Genomic DNA, 18,840 nt, shown 5'->3' on the forward strand with positions numbered 1-18,840 from the left:
CCGGTGCATACTTTGGGATTTTAAGAGGTTCCTTGATGCTCAGGGAAGGGGTGGCGGACAAATTTCACTTGCCTCGGACCCAGTAGTTCTCCTACTCCAACCATGGGATGGGGTGTACTATAGAATATTAGGAGGGTTCCTTGGTGCCTAGATTTGACCTTTAATTCACTTTTTGGGATACACTGATTAAGGAAAGTAAATACTATAGTTTTAAAATACTTCATCTAACCTAGGAATTGTATTTGAAGTTCATTTATATAATGTATATTTTCTTGTCCAGGAGGGACCATGAATCAAACTTACACACATTCAGTCCAATATTTAGTATGACAGGGGCTTCCGCAGGCAGGGGAGACTTTTCATCATTTGATTACTTCATTTGTATTGTAAGCGAGGCACCATCCTGCTGTCGTTTCAGTACGACTTGGATAACAAATTATTTACCCACAATAACTAATTCTGGACTACGCTGTATATACAAAGTGTTATTTTTCAATCAATTTTTCGACTTTTTTGAGGTTTCGTCAGGAAGTTCAAATTAGTCCAATTGTACAAGTTAGTATAAATAAACTCACTTTGAAAACCAGTCACCATCATAATAAATAATATTACAAAAAATCTTCTCTTTTTAATAGTCCTAATGAGTTTAAGATTAACAAAGAGACCTAAGTTTGGACTTTCTAAGAACTGAGATACTGCCATTGTTCTAGGAGGTAATTTCAGGTACTATAATCTACTTTCATGGGGATGAAACACTTACCTTCAATCAAAAATTGTGAAAATAGAGGATGCCTCCAATTATAAAAGGTTTTTGACCCCTTCACCTTCTAATTACAGGTCCCTGGACCTTAGCCTTGTAGAGTATGGTATAGAGGAAAACCAAGGTTGTTCCAAGAGCAAGCAAGTATCTGTTTATAGAAGCTTTGGAGATTTTTAGGATGATATTCCAAAGAAGATGTGCGTGTCAGCTGTACTAAAATAGTGCAATACATTTAAGACTGTTGTATGTGTCAAAGGAGGGCATTTTTAATATGTATTCCATGGATAAATATCCCATTTTATTCGCGCTTTTTAACTCGTATTCTAATACAGGTATGAGCTAATTTTTATGGAATAGTAATATTCAACAACTCTGCAATTTTACTGTTCAAAAAAAATAATGTAACACAATTCCAGTTTATTCCAATTTTTATAATTGTAAATTTTACACATTTTTTAGACGGCAAATTTCTTAGTCTGTAGGCAATCTGGATTTTTTTTCTCCCATAGCATTGTTTTTTAATATTATTTCATTCATGAGGTTAAACAATGTAATTATCCAATGATTATGCTCATAAAAAACGGAAAATAACACTGTTACTTTATTGGGGAGTGTGATAAGTGAAAGTTGTTGTTGGACTCGGCGAAGTAATGAGAATCGTCATAGGAATAATTTTTGCATGTCTTTACTGGGGTGGGATTCGTATTTATTTCCTTCTTCTTATAGATGATCTAATCTAATAAAATATATTGACAGCCATGCTGTTCTTGTCTTGAACATTTTTCAAATTATGAGTTACTATGTTAATTTTTGGGTTTTTTATTTCTTATTTTTATAAATGCTTAGGATTTACAAATATATAAAAAATTTGAAGACACATCAACCTTTTATTATAAAATTTTTATCAGCATAATTAGACTAAATTTGACAATATTAAGATAAATTAGAGACTGATTCAAAATGTATATTTTATAATCATACATGGTTACACAAATCATACTATTAATAATTTCAAAGTGTGCAAAATAGTTAAATACCAAATATATTATGATTCATTTATTTCTGTGAATAAATTTATTTGATATTATAATAAATGGAGATAATATGTTAAAATATATATTTATATTGTCTCATGTAAAAATTGGTAAATATAAAATAGTTTTTGGGTGAAAATAGATGTCAACAACAATATCACTTGTGTCTGTTCAAGTGATTATAGTAAAACAAAAAACAACGTTATTTTGATCAACAAGAATACTTTTGTAGGATTGATTTGATTTGAGGCGTGGGTAGTTTAGCCCAAAGGAGCTCCAAGAGCATTGCTCTCATCGTAAGTCTCGCCAGATGCAGCAGGAGTTGGGTCCAAACACCATTTGGTCTTGAGGGGCTTATCAACCTTTTTTGGTTGAGAGAACTTCAAGTTACAGACCTCTTGAGGAAAGTTTGTACATTCGTGTTCAGGCTTGAGGTTGGGAACAAGCTTTGTTTGGAAGCGACAGGTCTTTTGGGGGTTCAAGTCACAGACCTCCTCGGGTACATCAACAAGAGAAGTGATGGTCTTGTCATGGCACTCTTCGGGTCCTTCCTCAGTGACACATCCAGCTCCGCAGATCTCAATGGGAAGTTTTTCGCACTTAGTGTCTCCGACGAATTTACCGGGTTGCTTCTCGATATATTTTGTGGTACAGGAAGACTCATAGACGGTACGACATTCTTCGGGTCCTTGACCGTTGCAGACCTTTTCCAAGGGCTTGTAACACTTCTTGATGGTCTCTTCAGTGGCTTGTTGCTTGAATGTGACTTGACAGATTTTCTCAAAGTTTTCTTCGCAAACCTCTTCTTGAGAGGGTGTGAATTGTGTCACATAAGTGTAGTGACACTTTTCCACGTTCTTGTGAGTACATTCGAGGATGGGATCCTTTTGAATACTTTGAATGGTTTCTTGTTTTTCTACACAGCAGAGTCCTGTTTCAGGGTCATTTTGACATCCACTGAAGTCAACAGCTCCTGATACAAGGCTGTTATCTTGACGACCTTGTCTAGAGGATTGACCATTGAAGCCTTGATTGAATGATGACTGACTGTTTGTCGAAAAATTGGGGCGAATAATATCTCCGGACACAACGGTTGCTACGAACAATAAAAGTCCCAACTGGAAATAAATATAAGCATACAATTGATTTTTTCTATTTTAAATAAATAACCACATTTGGAATATACCTTGACCATTTTGATGTTTTCTTAGAATGTATTATTTAAGAACTGATGCTTTAATCCTAAGATTCTATAAATTTATATACTCACAGTCAACAGTCAAGATGTTGCAACTTTTTACGCAAAATATGCGTATTTTTATGCGTTGGTCCTTGTTTCCCTCTTATTTTAAATGCGCGTAAGTCCTTCGAATGTGCACAGGTCAAATGGAGGAGCACAATTCTTAAAAATGACTGTGAATATAGAATAGAAATTTCTTCACTAGTTTTTGTAAAGAGAAACATTAATACTATTATACGTTACACAAACTTTTAAACTTTTAATTTAAATTTGCAGTAATTTATATTAAATCTTATTTTTTTAGAGTGATACTAACAGTGTAGAAAAGACGGTACATCAATAATTGAATTGTAAACTCTCAAAGATAACTTCGAAGTAGAGGCCTTGACAGTCAAAATACAGACAATTATGCACGCTGCAAGAACTAATAAAAATCCAATACCTCATACGAGTAATCCAAATCTGCATTTAAGTTGGACTAGTTTATCTAAAGTATATCACGGGTTACTAGAAGTTTCTAAGAATTATTGGGTGGCTCTAGTAGTTTATGTTTTAGAGCTGTATGATAATTTCTCCTGCACTAAAAAGTATCTTGATCTCTCTTTATTTTTATTGCATTTAATATTATTCATAGCTGCCAAAACATGTCATTTATATCCTCCTATCAATTCTTAACCAATCTTAACTTGAATATTTTTCCATTTCTTTTTCTGCAATATACTTGGACATCAACTCACAACAGAGATTTTCAATCGGATTAAGATCTGGATTTTGTCCACCATGTTTCACGGTCGGAACAATAGTCATTTGGACGAAAAATATGAATTTTAGAGACTTTTTTTTTTTTTTGTTTATAGGCTTCTTTCTAGAAATTCTACCATGTAGACCAGAACAATACAAGACTCGACTGTTGTCTTTGAAACATAACTATCTTATTTTCCTAGATTGTCAATTATGTCCAACCTTGTTACCCTTGGATTGATGGTGACCTTTCTACATAATATGTTTATTTCCAACATGAGTGAACTTTTTCGCTTTCCTCCTAAACTTTGAAAGGTTTTCCACAATTACAAATATGTTGCATTTGAAAAAAAATTGTTCGTATGGTTGCTTATGACAGCAAAGATTGTTTGACGATATTTCGCCCTGACTGACAATCATTCTAGAGCATTAAAACGTTATCTCTGTCTGTTGGATCTGATGAATTAATTTCAAAAATTGACCTTCATTAATCGGAAGAAATTTGCTGGAAATGAACCACACTATTGCTAGGATTTAAAAAAAATCTTAATTATTGGCATTGAGTACTTTTAATTATATCATTTTTAGACTAGACATTATACTAGCTATCATTAAGTGAGATTTCTGGTCTAATGATGATAGTCCTAATCATTAAAAATATAATTGTTGTCACAACAGATCCCTATTTCCTCTAATACACAAAGTGTAATCCAATTAAAATTTGTTAATTTGTAAATATTTTATGCTTATTTCCATACAATTTATGGAGTCGCCTAATAAATTATTAAATGTAATTAAATAATTACTGGAAGTTTTTTTTTTTTTGTACGAATACAAAGTAGTAAAATGTTCATTTTGCAAAGAGAGAAATAACAATTTACGTAGACAATAATATGATTTAAGGTAAAAAAGAACAGAGTGTTGTTTTTTTTTTTTTTGGCAAAAACTATTATTTAACTATGTGTTTCTTTAGTTGAATATGTAAATTACATTTAATATTTGAATATCGTTGTCCACAAAAATTTTAATTCATAGTTCAAAACATCTATTTTGGGTGTTCAATTATTTGTAAAAATGAAACATTCAAATAACTCAAATGATGAACTCATTTTGTATATATTTATGTTCAAAACTAAAATAAAAGAATAAATTGATTTCATGAACTGTTTGACTTAGAGATTTTTGGAAAAAAAATATTTCAACAGAATTTCTTCATGCGGAATGTTTGAATATGAATTTTACTGGTTCAAGCATTTAAATATACAGATTACAACAGTCAACAACAAAAAAAACACCTTTTAAGTATCAATTTCAATTTAATCAGTACTTAATAAGCAAATAGCGAATCTCAAATTAGTATTAAATTTGGATTTTCAGTATTTTTACAACTTTTGAGAATGAAAAAAAAATCAATAATTGATAAATAAAATATATATATTTTTTTTTTCAAAATTGTAAGCTAATATTTGATCATCTAATACTGGGAAAATGTAATATAAATGTTAAAAAACCAATATATTTTAAGAGTTTTGTTTAAAAAAGAATAACACCTTGGGTTTTCTGTAGTTTTGACTCAAAAAAATAAATTGAAAGGATGAATAATTAGGGTTTCATTTATAATATTGGCTTCTACCGGGTAGTCCATTATTATCTTAACATTTTTAATTCTAAACTTCAACGGGATATAATTTATTAATTAACAATAGAATTTCAACAAAATTAATACTATAAATAGATGTGTGTCTGAGCTCTCTCAATCATTAATTTAGCCGCCATTAGCGGAAATGATGGCTTACAGGCAGCGGCAGAAGGTCTGGCACCCACTGCAGGTGTAGACCTCTATCTTTGAGACTCCCAACTGCTTTGAGTTTGCTTATGGAAATCTAAAGGGTACTTTATTCTCTAAAGCTCTTATCATTGTTATTGAATTATTGGGAGAGCACATCCAAGTACCGTGTGGAAACTTGTAACTTACACACTTGCTATATATTGATTTGATAGGTTAAGTGAGAGGATATTAGAATTGTCTATAATTGTAAAAGTAGCCATCTATTGCAAACACCTGCTGATTTTTATTTTTTTAATCGGACGAGAAATGTCATCGTAGCAAGATTCAAGGCTTAGGGCATCAACTCTTCTTCGTGTGGGTCACACTCCAACAGAGGTGGCCAAGCTGGTGGGTATGCCTCGTAAGACCATTTACCATGTTAAGAAGAGGCTAGACCACAACAAGACAATAGAGAGGAAGGAGGACTCCGGAAAGAAGCCTATCATAAATACAGATGCCCTCAAGAACGCCCCTGAACTAGTTCCTGGAGGCTTCAAGGCTCACGACAACCATGTACATCGACGCTTTCAAGTCCAACCTGCTTTCCTGGGTCCAGGCAAATTTCTCCGACGGTAACATTTAATCTTTCATCAAGATGGGGCCCCCGCTCATAGTGTGAAAATTACTCAGACAATCTTAGCTAGCAACATCGCTTTCTGGAACAAGACAATGTTCAAGCTTACTCCTCGCCGATAGAGCCCTTTATGGCTTCCATGAACCCGAATTTCATTTACAATACTTGTAACTCTTTTCACAAGAGGCTTGTTGCCACTTGTGAGGCCTACTGCGGCCGGCGGAATAGAATAAATCTATTTGACATTAACTTTGTATCAGAAAAAGATAAATAAATATTTTTATTACATAAATATTTAATGAATGCCATGTTATTTTCTTTCCAAGTGTGTAAGTATCAAGTTTTCACCCGGTATACGAGTGGAAAGAATATTAGACAAATAGCTTTGAAGCAAACTCCAATGATTATTTTCAAAATAATTCTTGAAATCTATAAAACATAAATAAACAACTTATTATAGGTAAAACCTTACTGTGTAAAAATTTATTTATGTTAGCTCTCCTTACTTTATCAATAATTTTACTACTATTTAGTTAGCTTAACAGATTAATATTTAAGTAGATGTAAAAGATTGATAAACTAAGAATAATTAAATTAAAATTGTAGAAAATTTTATAGTTTAACCCTGGACAATTTTCTAAATTATCCAAATTAAACTCGTATAGTGTCTGTGCTGATGAATTGAGGAGATTAACCCTATGGATTTGTTGATGAGTTATAAGTGTCAGTCCTTCTTGGACTTCTAGTACAATTGTTTATTACCTTTAACTCAAAGCCACCCACAGCTAATGTATATTGTAAATTACTAGAATTACCAAATCAATTTTCGTTTCATTTTTTAACATACCAGCATGTCATATTTTATACAACTCTACTGATATGCCCAGAGCATCAAAAACCATTATATATTGTTTAGAGTCAGGTTTTGATGTTGATTGGGGGTGAACTCGAATCACTCCTCTTTTGGACTTGGGTAAGGTGGTCATAGCTACAATACTAGTAATTATACTTAAATGAAGAAAAAAAATACATCTGTCTGAATAGAATACATAAAAATTAAGTTAGAAATACATTCCCATAAATTTTTGTGTAAATTACAGACGGATAAAAAATGTTTCCAATTCATTCGGAGAATAAAAAGTGAATATTTTAAATTGATACAAATATTGTTGTACCTTATGGACATATGGTAACAGACTATGAAGTTATTTTAGCAAGACTAGTCTTCATCAATTAAGTATAGCCTCGTACCACACGATACTACCTAACAAAATATGACCATATTTATTTTAATGTCCGTAAATTTTTATATTTTCATCTTTATATATTCCATAAGAAGTAAATTAGTTATTGTGATACTTTTTATTACAAAAGACACATTACCTTTATAATATTTTATTACACCTCATGGCATTGTACACTGACTCATTGTGAACGTCTAGTGACAACATACAATTTTGTAGTTATACTTAATATCCTGAGAAAATGGTATAAACGTTTCTAGGACACTGCCGAAAATAATAATGAATGTAATTGGTGATGGTTCCTGCTGTAATAGTATATAATCATTTAATTATGAAGATCCTTCAACACTTGGGTCTAACAGCTATTTGACTGTTGTAATAAAAATCATGACAACCACCTGATAAATAAATTAATTAGAATGAGAAAAATGTTTAATGGAGAGATGAGTCTAAAATTAATCAATACTTGGTAAAATGGCTACCAATAAAGCACCTTCAATTCCAAAAGAAGTATGTTTTTGACAAACATTGTAGTTTATAATTCAAGAGAGGATACTAGTAATAATCCGACCATGAAGAAAACGAGGGGGTTATAAAAATATCTCTCTAGTACCAACTCAGTACTAGTCGGCAACCATAGACGTAGAAAAATGACTAGGGTGACAAACCCATACTTATTCGGGCATTTATGCCATTCATGACTATTGGTCTTTATTGTCCCACCACGGCTGGCATTCCCTGCGTCCCCTCAACCTAACCGACTACAAATCTATTCCGCACACAGCAGTGCAACTCAAGACATATATACATAAATAAATAATTACTATATAAGAAAAGAGGCAACTTAGAAGTGAGCAAACAAAAATAGATTTTAGACCTAACCTATTTTTATAAATTAGGCTATAAAGTTTAAATGCTGGGAGGCCCAGCAAACATTACTGGGCAGACAAATCACGCAGAAATGATCGAAAAACACAAATTTTCACAGAATAAAATAAAACAAGAAAAAAACAATTTAATTTTTATTAGTATACGTTAGTATACGATATTCAATAATACTTGATAAGTGAAGAAGGTCCAAATTGAGAGAATCTGCGAAGAAGGTACAACAAGTTATGGAAGATCAACAACAGTTTGACCTAACTACTTGCTCAAAAGGAGGAGGGGGGTACGCATATATTAGCCATCATACCCTGAAAAAACACTAACCCATAAGAAATTTGCTTGTGAAAATGGGCATGATTACATGACAAAGAATAATAAGGTCTTTAAGTATCACATCTCCATAAAGCTCTTAAAAAGCATCTATTTAGACAAAAATGGCAAAATAAGTAACTAAGGGTCTGTTAAGCAACACCAAATATGACATTGGAGAGGACATGCAGACAACAAAAACAGAAAATAGATTCCTTCCCTCAACCAGTTCAAAGAAAGAAGTATTCTGGAACTCCGTGATGAGAGAGAACCATTAGTACAATACAAATTGACCAGAAGACACCGAAAACACAATATGAGAATATCCCCAAATAAAATTTAGTAATTATCAAGGTTGTGCCCTAAGCTGTATTACGGTTCAAACCCGAAAGAACCGAGGCGGCAATATATTGCTTTTCGGTCTCGGTTCTTGTTCTTTTGTTCCTATATAGAATATATAAATAAAATAAAAAATAAATTAGCTTGAATCAATTAGTAAATTTTCTAAGTTTTTTTTTGTACAATCGCAGTGTTTTCCAATGATTTTTATACGTTGCGAGGTGAAACAGTTATTTATGAGTTCCAAATAGCTAAGGGCTTTTTATAGATCTAGAAAAGGGTTTTTAGGGACCAGATAGTGTAAATACAAGAAATAAAAGGTGGAGTAGGTTATGGACATATGTCCGCTACTAAGCTTGTCGGGCCCCTATAATATTACTTAAGCTAGGGTTTCCCAAATTTCACTATGGAAAGTGAATACATTAATACATTTTAAACTGAGGCCCCATTTATATAAGTTTTCAGGGACCCTGCTAGAACTTGGGATACTACGCACCTTGCGTATAAGGTAGGCACAGTCATGTTTGTATCGAATATAATTTCCTATGACTTAATTTTTTTGCGACGTCCCTAGTTTTAAGTGCCTGTTACCAATGTGATTCTGCATAAAAAAGAATCGAGACTGTAGACCGGAACTGAGACCAATAAAGCTGAACTTATACCAATACAAAAACCGTTGATACGAAATAACTGAGACTGGGGCCGATAGAACCGCTGAACCGGCCACAACCTTGAGTATTATGAACAGAAACAACTAAATAACGATGGTAATTGTCTGTTTTACGTTGCCAGACATCTTCCATGTCGGGTTGGATGAATGTGTATCCAATTGTATGGTGTAAAAGTCTGTCAAAATGTGTAAGGAATCTCTTATTTCTCCCAATCTGAAGAACTTGGAGAGACGGAGATTTGAACGGGCAATAATTCTAATAGACTCTCTACCCACATAAAAAAATGTGATTATCTGATGAGAGTACAGAGAGTGTAGCCTTTGATATAAAACAGTTGACATCTCTACAGTTACAGGCAAATAATATATAACCATGACCCAAATAATTTGAGTACAAATGGGTATAATAGGTATTACATCAGTTACCACTTTGATGATGGAAATGAAAAGTGCACAGTTAGACTGCTTGTTTAACGTGAAGTAAACATCAAAGCAATTAGTGGCTTCAATAATTAGTTATTATTAACCTAGCAAACGATTCCAGAGTGGACTGTACTAATCTATAATATTTGGATCAGGTATGAAAAGAAGGGAGGCGTTTGGAGAGAAGGATTAGGGATTATTTACTACTCTTGCCTTGAACTTGCCGAATTAATTTTTGAATGGCAATGCACATGAAAAAGGAAGAAAATAGTATATATTAGAAAGTCTTCAACATACGAGTTTAATTAACCTATAAACCGAAACTAGATTATTTAAACACTACAAAAAGCACAGGAAGTTATAGTAGGGTGTGTAGTTTGTCCCTATTAGTCCCGAAAACACATATTTAAAAATAAATAACAATTTTGCAAAAAAAAATTATATATTTTCATTTCAATTATTTATTTATTTTTATTTCAAAAGTTGTAAAAAGTAACTGAAAACCTAAATTTAACACTCAAAAAGTAATTGGAGATTCCCTATCATATTTTTAAGTACTGATATAATTTAAATTGATATTTAAAAGATTTTTTTTCTTGACTTGTGTATCTGTAAATTTGAATGTTTGATCCATATAAAATTCATTTTCTGACATTCTTCATAATTCAATTATTTTCATATATTTTTCTCTAAAATTTCCGAAAAAAACATTTGAAAAAATAAATTCATTCAATTTATTTTTTTTCTAACAAAAAACTTATCTTTTTGAAAATAAATAAATCCAAGATATATTCAAAATTTGAGTTATTTGGATAATTCCTTGTTATCAATAAATGAACAGCAAAAATAGTAGTTCTAAAGTATGAATTAAAATTTTTGTGGGTCATCCAAAGAACCCATTATGTTAAAAGTGAAGCCAGCGAGTACAAAAGTGGTGGTGGGGGCTTTTAAAAAGTCTATTGATGAGAGTAGGGATGAAGTGAAGGTAAAATATATTGCAAGAGAGTTGAATCTCAAAAGGACGACCAAGGATCGGATCATCAGAAAATAAATTGGCCTCAAAATTACAAACGGACCGATAGACATAATTTAAAGCGGTCAGATCTAAAGAAACAGAAAGATAGGTCTAACATTATACTTAATTACTTTTTTGAAAAGATTTGCTGTCCTCCTCACAGATCGGATCTTTCACCTTTAAACTACTTGGGCGTTGAAAGGGGATGTTTATTGGAGTTAGGTCCAGTTTTAAAAAACTCAGGTCCAAACTGGAATATATATATCGTATGATTTGTAATAAATGATAATATCTTTATACTAAATTAACATTTGATCTTTAGTTACACTTTGTATTGGTCAAAAAAATAATGAAACTTCAATAAATACTTAGTGATTAAACATAAAGATGTACTCGTATCGGCCAGATGGTACCATAATGTAACCAAAGTTCACATTATAATTTTATGATAAAAGAGTACTAACTGAGTGGTAAAAATTATTATGTACGCTCTTTTTATTTTTAATTGATGTGCCAAAAATATTGATAAATGCGTAATATCAAATGCCAACTTATGACTAAATTTAAACTACTGGTAATTAAAATAAATATATATTAACAAAATGCATTTGTATATAAGAACCGTCAGTATAAATATAATTTTTGTCATAATTAAATTGAGTGTGGATTATTTTTGTATGATATAGCAAAACATGCATCCATCATTAAAAATTTTAAAAAATACTAATGAAGTATATTAAACTTGATAAAAGCACAAATTTAATTATAGTTTTATTTCAAAACAATCAGATTTGACATATAGGTATATAAATAAATAAATGTAAAATCAATAAATATAGGAAGGTTTTTGGGTAAAAATAAATATCAACAACAATATCACTTGCCTTAGCTCAAGCGATAATAAATTTTACAAAATAAAAAGTTTTGTTTTAATCAACAATAATACTTTTGTAGGATCAATTTGATTTGAAGTGTGAATGCCTTAGCCCAAAGGAGCTCCTAGGGCATTACTCTCATCATAAGTTTCGCCAGGTGCAGCAGGAGTAGGGTCCAAACACCACTTGGTTCTGAGGGGCTTATCAACCTTTTTTGGTTGAGAGAACTTCAAGTTACAGACTTCTTGAGGGAAGGTTGTGCATTCGTGTTCAGGCTTGAGCTTGGGAACAAGCTTGGTTTGGAAGCGGCAGGTCTTTTGGGGGTTCAAGTCACAGACCTCCTCAGGTACATCAACAAGAGAAGTGATGGTCTTGTCATGGCACTCTTCAGGTCCTTCCTCAGTGACACATCCAGCTCCGCAGATCTCAATTGGAAGCTTTTCGCACTTAGTGTCTCCAACGAATTTACCGGGTTGCTTCTCGATATATTTCGTGGTACATGAAGACTCATAGACGGTACGACATTCTTCGGGGCCTTGACCGTTGCAGACCTTTTCCAAAGGTCTGTAGCACTTCTTGATAGTCTCTTCAGTGGCTTGTTGCTTGAATGTGACTTGACAGATTTTCTCAAAGTTTTCTTCACAAACCTCTTCTTGAGAGGGTGTGAATTGTGTCACATAAGTGTAGTGACACTTTTCCACGTTCTTGTGAGTACATTCAAGGATTGGATCCTTTTGAATGCTTTGAACGGTTTCTTGTTTTTCTACACAACAGAGGCCTGTTTCAGGGTCATTTTGACATCCACTGAAGTCAACAGCTCCTGATACAAGGCTGTTGTCTTGACGACCTTGTCTAGAGGATTGGCCATTGAAGCCCTGATTGAATGATGACTGACTGTTTGTTGAAAAATTTGGGCGAATAATATCTCCAGATACAAAGGTGGCCATGAACAAAAAAAGTCCCAACTAGAAACAAATATAAACATACAATTAAGCCATTGATTTTGAAATAAATTTTTTATTTACCTTGATCATTCTGCTCTTTTCTCTGTGTGGATGATTCAAAAACTGATGCATAAATCATAAGATACCATAAATTTATATACTCACACTTAACAGTCAACATTTTTTTATTTTCTACGCAAAACATGCGTATTAGTTTGCTTTGCTCCTTGTTGCCCCTTGATTGAAAAGCGTATTTGTCCTTCAAATGGACGAGCACGATTTTTTTAATACTTAATGTCAAATACTCATGTTTATATACCTCTAAATAGGATACAATATACAAAATTTAAGACATTACCTTTAATTATGCTGTAGTTTAATATATATTATCTATAATTAATTATATATAATATAATATACAAAAATGTTCTGTCGTGAATAATCATTGTTACATGGTATAGATGAATTGGTGATGAGGTAAAATATTCACATTATAAATAACTTCGTTTGTCAATTTGAATACAGAATACATAATGATGTAAAAATAGTTTCATCTTGATACATGTGTTCTATAGAATGTAAAGCACTTTTAAATAATTTGCCTTTTTTGTTATAAAGGTTCTTATTATTAAACAAAAGTTAATAGATAAAATTTATCTTAATTAACTTTGTAAAAATCATACATGAAATAAATGCTCTATTTTATATAGATGAAGTTCATTAGGAACAAACTAAATGTAAAAATACTTGATGATATACTTTAAAACTGGGAAAAAGTATATTATTTTTTCAAATATGATTTAAAGTATAGCTTAAACAATTTTACTTTAACAAAATATTTAACAATTTTAGATTATGGCATAGCAAAAACTTTCTGTTGATATAATTGTATTCAAATAAAACACCATAGATGAATAATGCACGAACTTTATTGTATATATAACGACTTTGATGCATAAAAATATGTTCTCCTGTTGTAGCAAAATAAAAGTAATCAAAAATTAACGTGGTTATCCTGACAATTTGGAGAATGTTTGGGAAGAAAGTAGCTTATCCGCTATGACGTTTCATTAGATTAGCTACGAGTAGCTGCAAGAGGAAGGAATCAAACACAAATCCGACTCTTAATATACCAAGGATACATAGGCTAGGATTACTAAAATGTCGATCCTCAATTCTACTCCAAGTCCATACGTACTTACACTTATGAATCTTGAGCAAACCCTCATTACTGATCACCGACTTCACGAGAACAGAGACTATATAGTCATTACTTGTGTTGAAAATCGTGATTTTTGGAATGTTAAAAAAAAAAATTGAGGACTTTGTTGCCGGAGAGCAGCTTAGCTGTTATGATGTTTCATTAGATCAGCTGTGACGAGGAAGGAGGGGGAAACGGAAATAAAAAAGACATTTGGAAGAATGACTCCGGTGTCAATACTTAATTCCACTCTAAGACTAATAAAGAATTATAGTTATAACTCAATAACAAATCCTCAAGGCTACTCTCTTTCTTTATGACCACACACCAATGTTTAAGGTTTTAAATATAATTGAATAAAGAAGAAAATGATTTTCAATTCCCAGCAATTAAATAATAAAGACAGCAGCCGAGGAAAAGACAATTTATTCTTCTGACTACAAATTCCCAAAAAATGTCGAGTGTAAAAATACATGGGATTATCATCACTAATTATTACTTTATCGTACCTTTTTAATAATAAAATAATGATGATAACAGATTTGTAAAATAAAAAAGCCTTTTTAGACTGCTAACTAAAAAAATATGCTCCCACTTTCTAAAACACATTTTATACACTTTTGTCTATTACCATAAGAAGAAGAAATAAAAACACATGATTATGATGTCAGCCATTCAAGAGGGTTGGTCAATCTCAAAGGGAAGTCCATGGACAATGAAAGGGGATCTAATATTGTCCATTAGAAGAAAGAGAATACATATGGACAACAGTTTCCAAGACAACAATTTCTAAGACGGTTGTTTTAAAGTCAAATATACGGGTTCCTAACCAAATGTTGACAAAAACTTTTATAGAGGAAAGAGTTACACGATGTAAGTGAGTTGTTCACTAATTTAAAATATATATATACTGATAATGATAAAATCATGCTAATCATTATTTCTAATGACTAAATTTTATATATTCGTTTATTTTATTAATTTCTAATCAATTATATACAGATTTTGTTGAAATTTTCCCTTATGGATTAATAATAAAAAATCAACCCCCCTAATATATTTTAACAACTCATATATATGGTGGTTTCAACATAAGTACATACAGTTCAATATTTCAAAGACAAATTTGACTCAATTATAGGCTCTGTATTCGAATTTGTGGGATGAGCTAAGATACCCAATAGTTTTGGCTATATTTTAAAAAACTTTATTTGTTTTAAGAAATTGATAGTGGCCCATACGGCTCTTTCAAATAAAATCTGTCAATTTCTCATTTTTTTATTTTACGATCAATTTAGTATAATTTCAGTCCAATTAGAGGTCCCTCTCAGGGGGTTATAAGAATATTTTGTTTATAGATATTATAGTATACTTTTGTGTTGCCGGACACATATATATAAATGTACATTAGACCTATTCTAATGGAACATTAGGCATTTTTGAACTTCTACATTTTCCCCCATGCTGTTAGAAGTTGAAAAATTATATTTTTAGTGATATAAATATGTCTTTTACTATGTTTTACCGTCCTATACATTTACCAAAATCTGTTTTAATGATTTTAGGTTGTTTTTGGACAAAAAATATGAATGAAACACAAAATTGAATGTCAAAAAAGATAATTAATTAAAATATGAGGATTTTAGAATAGTAGTTTTTATATATTTTACTAGCAAATGTTACTCGGTACTGCTCGAGCCAAGGAGGGAGCAGAAAATCATATTGATAATGTGAATGGTGAATGATATTTCTTTTTAACATTTAGAACCCTTCAGTAGGGGTGAGCATTTTAGTAAATATGTTTATTAATGAATTTAATAAAAAAAAAAAGTTCTATAAACTTCATATAACATACCAGCATATTAAAAGTACGAAAAAAAAATCTAGAAGATAAATCCATTTTCTATTTTTGTCAAAAATTACCAAATTGAAATTCGTGAATAAAATTAGAAAAAAAAAAAATTATACTAATTTTACAGAAATAAGTTAAAAAATAGAAATTATAAGGATTGTAAAGAGAAGCACAAACCTACCAATATTTTTTTCGTACATACAAAAAATAAAAAGTTATGGAGAACAATGTCGTCGAATAACAATTTCTCGATAATTATTTCATTTTTTCAAATATTGAAAAATTAGTTAATAAAATATCACAGAAAAAGAAAATACTATTAATTGATATATTCGAATTTAAAATTATATATAGAAAATGCATCGATTTGTGGCATTTCTTTTTTAAAAATTGAAAAGTGACGTTTGATAAAAAGATGAATTTTTTTTTGACAAACTTGATCTACGAATCCAATATTCGTTTGAAGTACATTTAATTACACCTAAAAAAAAAATTAAATTACAATTTTCACCGATTTCTTTTATTTTGCCAATAACTATTTTGATTTTGAAAAACGTTCTTATTCGTTTACCTGTTTTTTGAGACGACAGTCATTTTTTTATTTAAAACTCAAGTCCTTATTTAGTCATCTTTGAGCTACAAAAAAGAGTTTTCGTGTTTTGGGTATAGAATAACCCTTGTATATGAACCCTGCCAAAAAAACAAAAAAAAACAGCACCTCTGTTTTAGTCTAACCAGGTTCAAAAAATGCATTCATGCAAAATTTCAGCCTCCTATGTTCAACTGGGTGGGCACCCATAACGGACAGAAACTTTATTATACATATATACAGATTATCTAAGCATCAAAATTTCCAGGTACAATCAACGTAAAGATAAAAAGAAAGCTGCGTGGATGGTAGTACTAGTCCACGCCATTGTTTATTTTTTCTTATAGATATAAGCAAAAAAAAAAAAACACTTATACATGTTAAGTATATATAAGTGTTTCTTTTTGCTTATATCTATACATTTTTCGGGAAAAGTTTTTTCGAAAGATTATATATTTTCCTCTCTTTTTTATTATTAAGTAATTTTTTAAGTACCAATGTGAAAATCAAAATGATATATTTGTTATATTATTTTAGATTTCTATAAATAGATATGCATCTGAATGCACATTAACAGCCGTTGTCCGTAGGTAATATTTGTATCAACATCACCTATTCTTCAAAACAGGATGATCTCCAGAAATAAAATTAATTAAACCTACATCTAATCAATAATTGGCGGATAGGCAAATTTTGATATTTCATACTCTATTCTTCACTGGGATAGAAAATTTTTGATAGATTTTCATGGATCTTATACTAATTTTTTTGCAGTTCATGTGTCTGGCAAACCTAGATGTCCTGAAGGGAAACTGTTGGAAGTGTCAGTGATTAGCAGCTTAGCAGGAGAATGTCATGCCAATGCGTCAATAGATCTAATAGAGACCTGGAAATGTCTTCGACATGATTATTGATTGTGGAAGCTTATAGAATACAAATTGAATAAAAAGTTATTTTAACTAGCATGTAGTACATTTCAGTGTACAGAAATTCCCTGGTTCTAATACTACAAGAACAAATGGCTAACTTGAATAAAGAACATCCAAATAGGATCCCTATTAAAGGTTTATGCTACAAAGGAAGAATGGCAAATTGTTTAAAAATGATGGATAAAATTATGAAACCAGGCACATCTCAAAGAGCGGATTGATAAAAAATGCCAACCATTTTACTGGGGCACTCCTCCTCGAGTTATTCACTTGAAAAAAACTAGAAGCGATTCATCAAGCAAAATGTATTATATACTTCCAAAGGATTTATTTATTAAGAGAGGAATTCAAATGTGATAAGGATGGAAAAGCTTGATAAAATGTACACATTCCTCTCTTGATTTTATACGGAAATCTGGACAACTTCAGTATTTGCTGTGAAAACTTATGTCAATGACTTGAAATTTTACACAGATATGTTGTTGTTTAGAAAAAAAATTAAATAAATTAGCGGAGGTCATAATTAAGAATTACATTTGGTATTTGATAAAGGCGTTGGTTCCGTTTGCATTATTCAGCAATATTTTATAAGATGATCAAAAAAAGAACATAGCCCTGAAATTATATTTGTCTACAAAACAAGACGGCTCTAAAAGAAAAAACTCAACTTTCAGATTAGAACTTTGTATTTCAAAAGTTATTAAATAATAAGAAATTAAGGCATGCATCTATTCTTTTGAAAAAATAGTTACTTTTTTCCCAAAAAATGCCTAGATTTATAGGAAAAAGAAATTGAAATATAGATTTTTAATACTGCCATCCACTCAACGAGATTTTTCTATTTGCCTTCATTGTACTGGGCAATTTTGAGACTTAGGTAATAAAGGATATAAAAAGTATTTTTTTTTAAATAATCATATTTTAGTTTAATGTCATTTTTGAAATTCAATAACTAGTTTAATTCATATTTGTTGTCTAAAAACTAAACAAAATAATGAAAAATTACTGTAAAGAAAATATTTAGATGCAATTATGACATAATTAGTTCCCCAAGAAAATATTGTTGAGCTTCACACATCTGAAATCAAAAATATATCAAAGTTCAAAAAAGTATATCTTTAAATATATGTAACTCATATACATGTATACATATAGTATAATAGGGAAGAACGAAAAATCGAAGTGTTAGAAAATCGAATATGGCTATTTATATTTCAATTTTTTTGCATAAAAATAATAATACATGCCAAATTTCAGATGGATCCGAATACGTTTTGGCTTGCAATAAGGGATTGACATATCAATGTTTCATACTATTTTATTATACCTCACTTTTTAGCATACATTGTAGAACTATTCGAAAAAATTTGCTTAGAAAAATTTTAGAA

The 18,840-nt window shown here is 31.0% G+C and overlaps 2 protein-coding genes across 2 annotated transcripts; both read right to left on the minus strand.

Annotated features, from left to right (window-relative positions):
• Nucleotides 1-1,863: 1,863 nt before the first annotated feature.
• Nucleotides 1,864-3,097, minus strand: LOC121115712 (uncharacterized). Its single transcript, XM_040709831.2, has 2 exons — nt 2,981-3,097; nt 1,864-2,912 (listed from the first exon to the last, which is right to left on the minus strand). The coding sequence occupies exons 1-2, from the start codon at nt 2,987-2,989 to the stop codon at nt 2,055-2,057; spliced, it is 867 nt and encodes a 288-aa protein (XP_040565765.1). The 5' UTR covers nt 2,990-3,097; the 3' UTR covers nt 1,864-2,054.
• An 8,723-nt stretch (nt 3,098-11,820) lies between these two features.
• LOC121115721 (uncharacterized) lies at nt 11,821-13,029 on the minus strand. The gene is made up of 2 exons (XM_040709841.2): nt 12,963-13,029; nt 11,821-12,902 (listed from the first exon to the last, which is right to left on the minus strand). The coding sequence occupies exons 1-2, from the start codon at nt 13,011-13,013 to the stop codon at nt 12,045-12,047; spliced, it is 909 nt and encodes a 302-aa protein (XP_040565775.1). The 5' UTR covers nt 13,014-13,029; the 3' UTR covers nt 11,821-12,044.
• Nucleotides 13,030-18,840: the final 5,811 nt, after the last annotated feature.

Source organism: Lepeophtheirus salmonis, chromosome 1 (assembly GCF_016086655.4).
Source record: "Lepeophtheirus salmonis chromosome 1, UVic_Lsal_1.4, whole genome shotgun sequence".
NCBI lineage: Eukaryota > Metazoa > Arthropoda > Copepoda > Siphonostomatoida > Caligidae > Lepeophtheirus > Lepeophtheirus salmonis.

What these genes read in the sequence shown, in the direction of transcription:
- LOC121115721 (XM_040709841.2), bottom strand. Translation starts at nt 13,013, where the DNA reads ATGCATCAGTTTTTGAATCATCCACACAGAGAAAAGAGCAGAATGATC. An exon ending in AAAAGAGCAGAATGATCAAG is followed by an intron (nt 12,903 to 12,962) that starts GTAAATAAAAAA and finishes ATTTGTTTCTAG; the next exon opens with TTGGGACTTTTTTTGTTCAT.